Here is a 14,887-nt window from a genome sequence, read left to right as displayed (position 1 = left end):
GCTCGATTAATATACATCTAGTACAGCATCTTCATGAATGTGTCCGAAACTTAGGACCTTTATGGGGATATCAATGCTATCAATATGAAGATTTGAATGGATGAATTTTGGCAATTATTAATGGAACAACCCATATTGATTCACAGATCGTTACTGCTCATTTTCAGTTACTCAAAATGGAGAAATATAAAAATCAACTCCCGGATGGTGATGTTCGTGACTTTTGTTTTGGTCAAAAGAAAAAATTAAAAATAAACGAACGAATATTGAATAATTGTTATAGTGTCGGAGCTTATGAAACGATTATTCATACTGGTTTGCCTGATTTTGTGCAAGAAGCAATAAGATTTTTATTACCAGCACGACGCATTCGCAAATATTTACGATTATTGAAAAATAGTAAAGTCTACGTTTCAAAGGAATATTCAAGAAGTCTAAAAACTGAATCTTCATATATTACTTATCAAAACAATGATGGTATCATGCATTATGGGTCCGTTTTTTGTTTTATTCAAATAATTAATTGTGAGTGTGAACCTATTAATGATTGCATCTGCAATAACTTACACTATGCGATTGTCAAAAAAATCAGACTTGTTGATCATTTTCAAGTAAATAGTGATAGTGACATCAATTGTATTCTTCCTTACCTTCACAGATGTGAAGAATCAGATGATTACATCACTATCCCTGTTTCTTCTTTAGAACACGTTTGTTTCTATATTTTAGTTAACAATTATATTTATTTAAGTCAGCCAATAAATGAAAAAGAGTTGGAGTAAAAATTTTTTCATTGTTTTATTTTTTTGCCTGTTTGTCAAGCTTAGCAAAATAAAAATTTCTAAGTTTTAAACTCTGTCTCAACCTGGACGGTCTAAACCTGTAATAATCACACTAAACCCTAGCTCAACCTGATTTTGGACGTATAAGGTTGAAACGGAGTTTAAGAATCCAAACTAAATTTCGCTCCACCCTGACTCCAGGCAAGTTAGGTTGAAACAGAGACTTAATATTCAGATTAAACTCCAGTTCACTCTACTTCACCCTTATTTCAGACTAGTTAGGCTGAGACTGGTTTTTAAATCAAAGCGGCAAACGTCCAGATCAAAGGAATCAGTGTCTACAAGGATCAGCTAGGGTTTTAAAATTTCGACTCGGGTAGCGTTGATATTGTTAGCTATATCGTTCTAGTAATTTTATATGGATTTGAGATCAAGTTTGTTAATTAAGTTTACGGTTTATTGAATAAATACCGATTTTGTTTTAATGATAAATTTCTAGTGTTGCGTATAAAATTATTACAATTATGGATCCTCTCTACCCGAACCACCCCCTCTCTCCACAAACCAGCACACTGAGCGACCCCGAGGTATTCCGTTGCCATTCTGATTTTTGGTCTTTATTTTGTTGTTTTCTGTATTTTCGACTTAGTTTACGTTTTAGCTAGTTTGATAATTTCTAGCGAATAAAAATTATCTAATTACGTTTGAGTTTAAGTTTGAGTTCTGATATTGTTTGAGTTTGCGTTTAAGTTTAGCTAGTTTGAGAATTCCTAGCGAATAAAAATTTTTTACGTTCCGTGTCCACTAGTTTGGTAATTCTAGTGATTAAAAATTACCTGGCGCCCTATTTTATCGAGACTAGAGACCAAGAATCGGAAAGATAACGAAGTATAATCCAGATTTTACTTTTAGAATTAAGTTTAGTTAAGTTCCCGTATACCCCCCTTGAAAATTTGGTTATAATATATATATATATATACGATATAACGCGGCTTGTCACCACGATAGCGTCGTCAATTTATAATGGATCTTTACCAAACTCAACATACTTATCCTACAGATAGATACTGAAGTCAAGTTCGAAGATGAGCTTAATCGGTCAAGTAATTTAGAAATGCCATGATTTCAAAATTTTCAAAATCATAAAAATTCATATTTCTTCACTTTCTTACTCGAATAACTTTTGAATGGGATAACTTATTGAAATTCTGTAAAATACATCTGAAAGCTCTTTAAATAAGCTTCAATTTGAGTACTCTATCATATGTGTAGTCTCAAAATTATGTCCTATTCCGCTATGCCAATTATGAAATTTTTAGTAGATTTCATAGAAATCTAACTATTGCAATGGTCCTTATGACAAAACTTTTGAAAAATTTTGCTATATTCCGACTTAACTCGACGAGCTGAGTCAGAAAATACATATGGTTCAAAAGTTTATATATGTATGTATATATATATATATACCCGTGAAAAAATATACTGATCAAGCTTGATATGAGCTGATAAGGCCATATAAAATTTTTTGATATGTTCATATCTGGCCTGATATGATCTGATATGTCCATATTTAATTTTTGATATGCCCTGATATGGCCTGATATGAAAATTGGCCATATCAGGCCTGATCAAGCCTTATCAATTTGATATGTCTATATCAGACTTGATATAGCTTGATATGCTCATATCTAATTTTACATTATTTTTTAATAGGTCCAGATATGCCCTGATATAACCTTATAAAGTTATATATACTTTAATAAACTTGAAAAAAAAATCCCTGATCAGGGTTGATATAACTTGATATGGATTCATATGGTCTGATATACTCATACCCTTACCAGCACATAAGCAGTCTTATGTACTCATATAAAGGCATACCCGAATAAAAAAAACTATTTATCATTATATATGATTCATATCTAATTATATAGAAGCATATGTAATTCATTTATAATTATATAGATGTGTATATAATTCATATAAAATTATATATGAATCATGTAGAATTCTATAGAATTTTTTTTACTCCATTGAGTATTTTGTGATTACCATAAAACATCCTCTTTTTCTATCTAAGAGTCTGTTACTCCAATGATTAACAATCTTTTAATATATAGTATTTTTCGGATGAAATAATAGGAATTAAAAAAAAATTTAATTTCACAAAAATTATTAGTTTTGTCAAGTTCAAAAATTGTTAGCCAGGCCCTCCAGCAATATAAAGTTCCATATACTGAACAAATAATTCCATTAAAATTCAAGCTTTCAATTCTCATTTTACCTCGATTATTTTTTTAATTTCAAAGAAATTATAAATTTTAAAGCAACAAAGTACCTGAACAATATATCGTCGAATCATTTTTGCGATTTCATGTATACATAGATAATTTTATAAATTTACATATAGATACCATTATTATATATAAATATTGACAGTTAATAATTAATAAATTAGATAAAAAATTTTGTTCACTACGAATCGATCACGTATACGATTCGTATTACATGTAGTTATAATAAACTCTGTTCTCCAAGTAAGTCTCTTAGGTAAACGGGTAGTGAATTAGTCTTTCAAGCGGTAGGTCTCCGGTTCGATTCCCACTCGCGCCGATTTTTTTTTCCTATGGAAATAATTATATATAATTATACCTAATTATACATAATTATATAGGGCCATTTTTCATTTATAATTATGTAATATAATGATATATAATTTTTTTACCGGGGCGGGTACATAGTCTGATATACTTATATCAAGGCATATATAGTCTGATATGGCCAATTTCCATATCAGGCCTGATATGGACGATTTATATCAGGCCTGATATAGTCTGATCAGAAAATTTTTTCACGGGTATATATTAGGCTTTTTAAATTCCTTACTGTTTACAGGAAAAAATTTAGGTGTGAAATACAACAGCTAGAGCACATCCAAGCAAGCATTTTTGAATTTAAAAATAAAATAATACAAGATCATGGATATTCTTATAAATAATTTTCTTGATTCAAGGATAATTTTCTTGAACAAAGTTTATTTTTATTTTCATATGAACAAACTATTTTCAATAAAGTTAATAATATTTAATAATGAATTGTATAATTTTTATTTTTTACAATTAATGTCTCTGTAATTTTTAATTAAAAGAAAGAAAATTTTTGGAACAAGTCATCGAAAAAGGTAATGTTTCCTCATTAAAAAAATATTGTAATTATTCAGTAAATTATGACAGAATACTTTGTCTGTAAATGTCACATTCTTTCTTAATTACATCTCAGTGAAACAAATATTTTATTAAAAAATTGTTATCAATGAAATATCATAATTGTCAATGAAGTATGTTAAGTTTGAAAAATCATGGCATTTCTAAATTACTTGACCGATTAAGCTCATCTTCGAACTTGACCTCGGTATCTATCTGTAGAATAAGTATGTTGAGTTTGATAAAGATCCATTGTTAATTGGCGACGCTATCGTGGTGACAAGCCGCGGTCGTTTCCGATCGCAGTAATTTTTGGATTTTCACACTTATTATGAAATCTACTTCCGTTTCGACTGCCGAATGGTCTTTTTGTAGTTGCGATAGTTGTAAATTTAAATTTAATACTTTAATACTTAATAATTTAAAAACAATATCAATGATAATAATAATAATAAATCGTATTATCAATTTATTTTTACCATTATAAATATTTTTAGTATTATCCATATTGTCATTGATAATATTTTCGTTATTATAATTATTATTATTTTCATTATTATTTAGTGTCAATATCGTATTGTTGTTAGTAAATATCACAGTTCGTAAACTTATAAATAATATTCGTATTATGTAAGAAATATCATCGTTTTAAACTTCGCTTAATTAACAAGTAGTGCCACCTACAGGCTACAATCATCAAGACGTTTGTAGTATCTGTACAGTGCTCGAATAGAATTACTCAGATCTTGATCAGCTGACTTTTCCGAAGAAAGAAAAATCAAACAATTCTAGCTCTTTTAAGTATTGACTCTAGTTACTAAATGCAATTGAATTAGAAGAAAATATATTTAGAAAAATACATATGGAAAGTTATTCACTAATTAATTCTAGGGATTTTATATTAAAAAAAATTTTTAACATTATTTGTTATTAAAAAAATTTTCAATTCAAAGTTTGTATTTTTCCCGCAGAAATTGAATGTTTATAAAGTTTCAATATAAATCAATGAAAGTATCACTTATCGTACAATATTTAGCAGCATTAATAAAATTTTATATAAATAAGCCGCGAATACTCTTTGGCTTAGATTGATAAACTAAATTATCAATTGTAAGCTTTTAATTTTAGATAAATTTAAAAAAAATTTTTACATTTTTGTAGTTGTGATAGTTGTGAATTTAAATTTAATACTTTAATACTTAATAATTTAAAAACAATATCAATGACAATAATGATAAATAGTATTATCAATTTATTTTTACCATTATAAATATTTTCAATATTATCCTTATTGTCATTGTTAATATTGTCGTTATTATAATTATTATTATTTTAATTATTATTTAGTGTTATTACCATATTGTTGTTATTAAAGATCATAATTCGTAAACTTATAATTAATATTCGTATTATGTAAGGAATATCATTGTTTCAAATTTCGCTCAATTAACAAGTACTGCCACCTACAGGCAACAATCATCAAGACGTTTGTAGTATCTGTACATTGCTCGAACAGAATTACTCAGATCTCGATCAGCTGACTTCCGAAGTAAGCAAAATCAAACAATTCTAGCTCTTTTAGGGCCAGTTTTTCAAATCAAGATAAAATTTTATCTAGGATAAAAGTATTACTGCCAGTATATTTATATATATGAAATATATAGATATATTTTCATCATTAGATAAAATTTTATCTTGGATTGAAAAACTGGTCCTTAAATATTGACTCTAGTGAATAAATGCCACTGAATGAGAAGAAAATATAATTAGAAAAATACAGATGAAAAGTTATTTAATACTTAATTCTAGGGATTTTATATTAAAAAATATATTTTAAGATTTTTTGTTTTTAAAAAAATTTTTAATTCAAATTTTGTATTTTTCCCGCAGAAATTGAATGATTATAAAGTTTCAATATAAATCATTTTAAGTATCACTTTTCGTACAATATCTAGCAGCATTAATAAAATTTTATATAAATAACCCGCGAATACTCTTTGGCTTAGATTAATAAACTAAATTATCGATTGTAAGCTTTTAATTTCACATAAATTTGAAAAAAAATTTTAACATTTTTTGTAGTTGTGGTAGTTGTAAATTTAAATTTAATACTTTAATGCTTAATAATTTAATAACAATAATATTAATAATGATAAATATTATTATTACTATTATTTTCATCATTAATTTATTGTTACTATTATGACAACTTTCAGTGTTATCTTTATTGTTATTGTTGGTATTGTCGTTATTATTATTATTTTAATGATTATTTATTGTTATTATCATATTGTTGTTAAGAAATAACACAATTCGTCAAACTCATAATTAATATAAGTGTTATGTAAAGAATATCGTCGTTTAAAACTTCCGCTCAATTCGATTGAAATGTCATCTACAGACACCTACTACTGAGATATCGTAGTTCTGTACACCGCTCGAACAGAATTACTTAAGGAGGTCCTTTCGCCGCCAATGTAAAATAAAAAATATTAGATTATGAGTAAATTTAATTTTTTTCTAATAGTTAAGGTCCTTATTTATCTTATAGTGAGCTTAAATTATGCTTTACCGGACAAATTTTTGAAAAAATAAAATTTTTAAATGTTAGTATTTGTTCAGAGTCTTACGAGAAAATCAGACGTTTGCAGTATTTCTCGAATTATACTATCAGTCATGGATTAGATGAAGTAAAAAAAAACTAAAAATCAGATTTTCGAAATATTCAGGTTTCTTTTTTTGCAATAAAATATATCAGTTACCGATATATTTATTGAGAAATTAATATTTAAAAATCACAAAAAATTCTCAAGTTACCTACAATAAAATGGAGTCAAAAGATTTGGCAACGTTGCGTAGCGCGCGAGCTTCAGACCATTCAATAAATTCAAACTAAACTTTAACGCGCTTATGTTTTTCATGCATACTTATTAGTTAATTTATTGTTAACAAATTTTCATAATTCATAATTGAAAAATAAAACAATAATTAAAAAATACTAGCATTCCTGCCATGAGACATTAGAATGTTATGGTTTTGTGACTAAAAATTTTTAATTAATTTATTTATTTACACTGTCTGCAGAAAATTAAACACGGTTAAGGTTATATTGTGCAAATGAAAATGTAAACAACCGAAATAAAGCATTGCCAAATCACGAACAGGTTACTAACAGCTGATTTACAACAGTCAAATTAATTTTTGTATTTAACTATTTTTTTTTTAATTTTCAAAATTTCAACGATTAATGCCTCATATACTATTTATTTTTTAATTTTAGGAATTTTTATGGGTTTTGTATTTTAATTTATTGAAAATTTACTACTACAGTTGTTATGACTCAACTGGAGCGAAAGGACTTCCTTAAGGTGCAATTTCATGCTGACGCTTGACGCTGATTCTTACGAACTAAACAATGTTTAGTTTTGACTGACGCTGCATTAATTTAAGATGGCGCTCCAGTCGAAACTATATACAATTTAAGCTCATTTGACGCTCTAAGCCAGCGTCAAGCGTCAGCATGAAATTGCACCTTAAGACTTTGATTAGCTGACTTTTTTTATGAAAGCAAACCCAAACAATTTTAGCTCTTTTAAGTATTGACTGTTGTTACTAAATAAAATTTAGCCAGAAGAAAATATGAATAATTTTAAAAAATTCACATGTAAAGTTGTTTGATAGTTAATTCTAAAGATTTTATAATAAAAAAAATCTTAACATTTTTTGTAATTAAAAAAATGTTTAATTCAAAATTTGTACCTTTCCCGCGAAAATTAAATCCCGCGAAAATTAAATGTTCCTAAAATTGTAATATTAATAAATTAATCTTTATTTTTCGTACAATATCTAGTTGCATTAATAAAATTTTATATAAAAACGCCGCATATTTTCTTTGGTTAAGATTAATAAACTAAATTATCAATCAAAATCTTTATATTTCATATAATCGTAGAAAAAAACTTGATAATTTTTGTAACTCAAAAAATTGATCATTTAATTTCAATACTGTTTTGTTGGAAATTAAAAGTGAATAAATAACAAAATAATTGCAGACAAGATACTTTAGTTCATTAACATTTGTGAGAGTCTCTAAGATTTTAGTTTACTTCATTTATTCTACAGTACCAACTTTAATATTACGTTGGCTGCATTTTTCTTTTCATGGAAAACTATTTCCATTAAGCTATACTTTACGTAAAAATAATTCCAACGCACCCCGGTATGTGTAAATGCAGGATGTGAAATATCTTTGGGTGCGTTCGCGTTGGATGCATTAAGCGCTTACAGCACCACATTTATAACACGTTATACAGCGACATATATATATTTATAATATACACACGTGCTCACAGCGCATAAGCTTCCGTCGCGTATCCACCTTTTTTTTTAACTATAGTTTCATACTTTTCTATCATCGGGAGGTTATGTTCCCCATAAGAAAAAAGTTAAAATCTAAAAATCTGGGTCGCTATAGTTTGTGCCAGTGAATTTTATGAATTTTAAATAGAATTCATATTTATCACTAACTATAATTAGTTAATATTGATAATATAAGATGTAACGTATTATTATAAAGTATTCTTGAAGGAAAAAAAGGTCTGTAAAATTAATAAAATTATGCAACCTCAAAAAACCGTTCTGCTTACGGTATATACACACTCGGTAGTCTGGCGTTCCGTTTGAACGGGACTTGGCGCCAGATTCTACCGAATCTGTGGATTCAGAAGTATGATGGCGACAAGCAAGATATAATAAGTCACGGCCAATTTTATCTTCTAATAATGCACATGCGCCATTAAAACAACCTAAAACAAAGAATTAGTTATTGATAAACTGTTATTTAATTATCAGTTATTCAAATTTTTGACTCAGCTTATATTTTAACTCAACATTCGTAAAAATAATTAAAAAAATTAATCAAATTCTTATTTGAAAATTTCTTCCCAAGTCAAAAAACAAATACTGTGATATAAATTCATTCAACCACAACATTAACTTACCGGTATTTGAACTAGTTGTATCAAAGCACATTGCTTTAACATTATCGCAAAGATCCCACTCTATCAGCGTTTCAAAAATGGCTGAAGCTTGGCTTTCACCTGTGCCATCAGAGAGAATCGGAGTTTTTAAATTTTTATCAGTATTTATTCCGGTGACGTGTATTGATAATCGTTCTGCTTTTGGTTGACCATTTCCCGCAGGAAGCATCTTTCCATCCCAGTGCACTACGAGAGAGTCGTCAAAAATTTCTTCTTCTTTGATCGTTTCGACAATTTCTTCTCTTTTTGAAATACGCGCATTGCGAATAGTGGAGTAACTTAAATTATATTTATCAATCTCAAGTCCTAAACTTTGAATAACAGCAGAAATGATGTACATCGCATTTCTGTTACTAGTTTTAGTTCTATCTAGTGCTAATACTAATTCCGAAGTCAGAATATCAATTTTATTTTTCTTAGGCGCTGGCATTGTATCTTCAAAGTCTGAACAAGTTCGCTTCAATTCACTGGAATTTGATATGGAACTACAGAAACTATTTAAGGACGACTGTTGGGATAATTTCATTCCTGAAATGAAAAATGTTAACAGTGAATTAGTAAGCATATTAGCTGAATGTTAAACAAATCAAATATAATTAAACAAAACTATTATAATATTAGAACTAACCAATTTCCTTATTCATTATTGGGAGTTTCTACTTCCATCGCAGACAGATTTCCAGAAGTTTCTTCTGGTATAACGTCAATTGCTGGTAGATGGATATTTCTATTTCCTTTACGACAATCTGTCAAAAATTGCTGCAAATTTTTCGGTAAATTTTTTAGTGCAGCACAATTTGCAATGTCAAATAATTTATCAAGACGTTTGCTAAACTGTTCCACATTTGTTCGTTGTCTTTTCGATGTCTTTGCACGACTTCGATGATTCTTCACTTTCATGTAGTCACTGTGAATTTTTTCCAATTTTTTAATACTGTGCTGAGGTCGAGAAGTTGGAATCAAAAGATTAGCCCAAATAGCATTCGTATCACTGATCACACTACTAGCACTTGCTCGTATACTTAATTTTAAGGATTGATGTTTGTACATAAAGAGATTCAATACATCCCTACACGAAGGTAACTTAATATTATTAATATTATGAATTTCAAATCCAATTAAATAATTATAAACTCTATTTCCGATTTGTTCAGACATCTTTGACAAGAATAAAAATGATAGAAAAATGTAACGCAACGTAAAGCATACAAATGCGACGCGAGTACATTCACTGAGCTTTGTTCTCGATATTTGCGGCATTAGTATCACACAATAAAGAACAAAGAAAGCGCTGCAATTAGGTGGGCGATTTATTAAACTAATTCAAGGTTACGTGAAAGAGAGGATTTTTGGAGAGGAGAGAGGCTTTCGATTTGCGGACAATGACTGAGCTTTCGCTGGTCGCGTACTTTTTGTCAAACGTTGTTGATCAAATGGTGGGGGAATCACCGCGATGATAGTTACATCGCAACGTTGCCATTAGATTATTAAGTACCTACTGACGGAGAAGAAACAAAGAGAAAAGAGTTTGATTAAATGTTTATTATCATTTAAGGTTAAATATTGTAGATTATTAATTTCGCTTTAATTTTCTAGCCTTAAAAAAATATATTGAAGAAAAAATATAAAAAACAGAGAAAGTAAACAAGATATTAATAAGTTTAAATCAATGATCGGCCAAAATTTCACGAAAAAATATATTCAAGGCTTAATATCTCGCTTAATATTGATGGATTTAGTCCATAGGACTTTTTTTGTTGAAAATTGAATTCTCTACAAGTTTGTCATTTACATTTTTTCCGTAGCTCTTGATATTTACAAGATAAATGCGAAAAAACGCCAATTTTATGAAAAAATCACGTTCAGTGGCCCGTACTGCCTCGCCAGTGTGAGTTACGACTTTGCGGCAATGGGCACTTTTGTAGAGCGTTCAATTCTAAGAAAAAACCATCTTCGATCAAAGTGATCCCATGAAATGCCGCTGAGCTTTAGAAATTCAAAAATTAAAAATCAAAGTTTTTGTGTATTTTCAATGGGAAATATTCACATGCCTTGGTCGAGGACGTTCATTAATATTAAGAGCTCAAACTTTCAGGGAATTTTTTTTTTGGGTATTTCCAACAAGAATTCACGATGGGACCGAAAAAAAAAAAATAAAGTAAAAAAAAAATCACCCTAGTAAGCATAGAACTTGCTCTTTTCATCCATAAAGTTGGTTATTTCAGCATCAGTCTCTGCATAGAGTATAAAAGACTTTTGTATGAAATCTTTTGTAGGATCGCAGCGGTCACCTGGTTTTTTGGATTTGAATGACGGGGTAGGTAGCAACAACGGCAAGAGCAAAAATCCTAGCAACGTCTCCTTATCTGTCAAGAATAAAATAAATATTAAAATTATTAAGTAATTAATTCAAATAGAAACTTTACAGAGAACAAGTTGAAAAAAAAAAAAAAAAGTTTATTTTTATCATAAACCCCACCTGTGTTGATAAATTTATTAAATTTTTTTAAGCAAGTTTTAACATGAAGATTCTTTTTTTTTTATTGGCAAGAATTAAGATTTTTTTATTGACTTCAGACCACGAATTTATCAATAAATCACTCTTTGTTTTGTAAACATGATCGAAATCTAACATTAACTGAAAAAAATAAAGCACACTTAATGTCGATTATCAATATTGATACGAAAAATTAAAGCAAATTTAAGATAATTACCAATTCATATCCTTCTGGACCTTGTAAGCATGGAAAAGTATTAAAATACTCCTCAATTGTTTTATTTTTTCATTCCAAACGGTTTGTAAACGTTTTTTTCCATTTAGATGTTACGTCCTTAAATAACTCTAGATTATTTTTTAACCAAGTCACGTCGTCACTTTCACTTACGGAAGCTACAATCAAAATTTAAACAAAAAATTTTTAATAAAAAAATAAATAGATTAATTATCAAATAAAATATTAAAAATACAAGTTAGATGTATTCATAAAAAAAAAAAAAGAAATAGATAATATTAAGTATTTTAGGCTAGCAGATTAAATAATTAAGATGATGAATTAATAAATTGCAACATACACTGCTCAGTATTTTTTTGAATCTCATAATCGTTCAACAATCCAGCATGGGATATTAATCTTCGAAATTCATGATAAGTATTATATAGACAACCTCGAGCATTTAAGACTGTAGATTTACTTTTAGTAGATGGAATATAATACAAGTCTCTTTCTTGAGTAGGAAAAAGCTGACAAATAGAATCAGTTATTTCCACAAATCTATTTTTCATGATTCTTTAAAAATGAAATAAATCGGTCAAAATTTAAATTATATTTCAATATACTCAGAGTAAAGTAATAATCAGGTGCAATACTTACTTGAAATTAACACTTGAACTCAATTCTCTTTCGATTATAAGACCACATAACATGGATTTGTCAACTGTCGAATACTTCTTATATATTTCTAAAATAATTTGTCCTTTTACAGAAGATTTCAGGAAACTCTGAAGAGAAATCGCTCTTGACGCTATAAGAAATCAACACAAAACAAAATTGTTTATATGAATAAAAATTTGGAGCAGAGTATCAAACAAAATTAAAATTTCTTTTTTCGCTAGTCAAAAAATAAAACTAAAACCCTAAACAAAAAAAAAATGTCTAGTATTAATTTTGCTTTGGACATATAATATGCAGACAAAAATAACTAATTGGTTTTCACAATAAAAATGAGTTAAAAAATAGAAAATTGGAAGCATTTCCTACGTGGAACGGAATGGATTTGGAAAACATTATTATCAGCAGACGTTGAAGGACGAGGTATCTCAGGATTATTCAATTGGTTATTTCCAATCAAATCAGTAAATGATTTGCGTAAGCTGTGAGAAAGTTTGTCAATCTCTAAATTACTTGATTCTTTTAATTCACTGTCTTCCTTGTATTTAACATACTTATTATAAAATTTATCTCGCCGCCCCCATTCGGGAATTATTTCTTTAAGAGCTTCTGGAGTAAGAGAGAAAATAATTTCTTCATCCACAGCGTGTTCTATAAAAATTGCATTAGCGTTTAGTATAAACTTAGGTTAGAATAAATTACTTACTATGCTGTTAATATATATTCTCACTGTCAAAATTATCTATCAACACTTGCAAATTCCATTATTTCAAAATATTTTGCACAAAATAATCCATCAAGATGATTATGTTCTTGAAATCGCAACTAACAAAACAAACAAAGCAACTCGTAAGCTGTTCCCAATGATCAGCTGACGCACGTGTACAGTGTGAAGTTCGGTACTTGACTTCAGTGAAATAAACACTGTGGCGCGCTTTGCGCATGTGCTATGAATGTGCCACGTGATTGGTTCAAATTTAAATAATTTTTTTTTGTTAAATCATTCCAAAACGCAATTCATATAATAAGAATTTCGTCAGTTTATTTTACATATTTTTTTATATTAATTACGAAAATAGGAATAGAAAACGTTTATATATTATGGCAATAAAGTAAGCCAACATTTGAAAATTTTTAGAATTTTTTTTATTAAAAATTAATTGAAAAAATTTTACATGTAGAAAGTTTTAAAAATTATATGTGCAATTTCGTAAAAATATTTTTTTTGTTCTCATTTAATTGATAAGAAAAAATTGAAAATTTCTGCAACTCCACTAAATATAAATTGATTATCATCGCTGCTTTTTAGCAAATTATTGTTATCATTATCATTATTATTATTATTATTATTATTATTATTATTATTAGTATTACTAGTAATTTTGCAGTCACTATGTGACTGACGTGACTTGTGAAACATAAATAAATAAAATTTTGCTTAATAAATAATTATTTTTGTTTAAATTGCATTGTACTTGCTTAAATAATCACGTTTTGGAAGATATAAGCTCATCCCGATGTTACATTCATCAAGAGCTTTCATTTGAGTACCCACACGCTTTTTTGATATATTTTTCATATATATAATATATAATATATATAAATATATGAAAAGTTAATGTGGGTACTCAAATGAAAGGTCTTGATGAGTGTAATAAAGGGATGAGCTTATATCTTTAGAAATGGCAGTAGTTCACCAGATGCAAGATCATTTCTTGATTATGTATCTAGAGATAGAGCATTTTCGAATGCAGCCTTAATTCTAATCATAATAAATTGACTATTGGTGAGAATGATATGAAACCTTGAAAAGGCACAACTCCAGGTCAAAAACCCATTTTATCATATAAATACACTGGCCACAAAATTTTTTTTTATTCTCTTAATAATATAGATTATTATTATTATCATTATTATTATTATTATTATTATTATGTTATTAAATGCTCAGGGGGGTTGTCCCCGGAGTCCGATTCTCCGAGGGCCCAGCCTGAGCTCCATCCATTACTGCTGGACCACTCCGCACAACAAGGCGGTTAGTGATCACAGCAGGCCAAAGTCATTTTCCTAAGTAGACGGAGGGAACCTAGTATGACAGCCTTCTGCATCCTGACCGCCATGAATTCAGCTTTTGATGAGCAAGCTGGAACTCTGGCAAGTGAGGATACAAAAGACTGTTTCATCCCTCCGAGGACGCCAACAATCAGGACGACGAGCTTGACACGGTAACCTGGGTAAAGTTTGCCAATTTCAAACAGGAGATCCTGATATATCTGTCTTTTGTGCTCTTCTTTGGCTGAGATGTTGTATTCAGCCGGGGCCGAGAACTCAATGACATAAATGTCACGAGTAGCCTTGTCGAAGAGCACAATATCAGGTTTGTTGTGATCTATCCGCCGAGTTGTTGCAAACGGCATGTTCCAATAAATTTTGCAACTGTCATTCTCAACAACCTGGGGAATATCTCCTGGCAG

The 14,887-nt window shown here is 28.9% G+C and overlaps 1 protein-coding gene across 1 annotated transcript; it reads right to left on the bottom strand.

The window, feature by feature from the left end:
- Positions 1-2,982: 2,982 nt before the first annotated feature.
- Positions 2,983-10,248, bottom strand: LOC123273360. The gene is made up of 4 exons (XM_044740763.1): positions 9,653-10,248; positions 8,986-9,552; positions 8,645-8,790; positions 2,983-3,018 (listed from the first exon to the last, which is right to left on the bottom strand). Exons 1-4 carry the CDS (start codon positions 9,666-9,668, stop codon positions 2,983-2,985), a joined length of 765 nt encoding a protein of 254 aa, XP_044596698.1. The 5' UTR covers positions 9,669-10,248.
- Between the last annotated feature and the right edge of the window lie 4,639 nt (positions 10,249-14,887).

The sequence above is a fragment of the Cotesia glomerata genome, linkage group LG10 (genome assembly GCF_020080835.1).
Source record: "Cotesia glomerata isolate CgM1 linkage group LG10, MPM_Cglom_v2.3, whole genome shotgun sequence".
Classification (NCBI taxonomy): domain Eukaryota; kingdom Metazoa; phylum Arthropoda; class Insecta; order Hymenoptera; family Braconidae; genus Cotesia; species Cotesia glomerata.
This window is presented reverse-complemented; position numbering and strand designations above follow the sequence as displayed.

Bases quoted from the DNA above. Each gene is read 5' to 3' on its own strand.
- LOC123273360 (XM_044740763.1), bottom strand. The intron at 8,791-8,985 runs GTAAGTTAATGT...TCTTTGTTTTAG, and splicing joins TACAACTAGTTCAAATACCG to GTTGTTTTAATGGCGCATGT. The intron at 3,019-8,644 runs GTGTGTATATAC...TTATTTGTTCAG, and splicing joins ACGGAACGCCAGACTACCGA to TATATGGAACTTTATATTGC.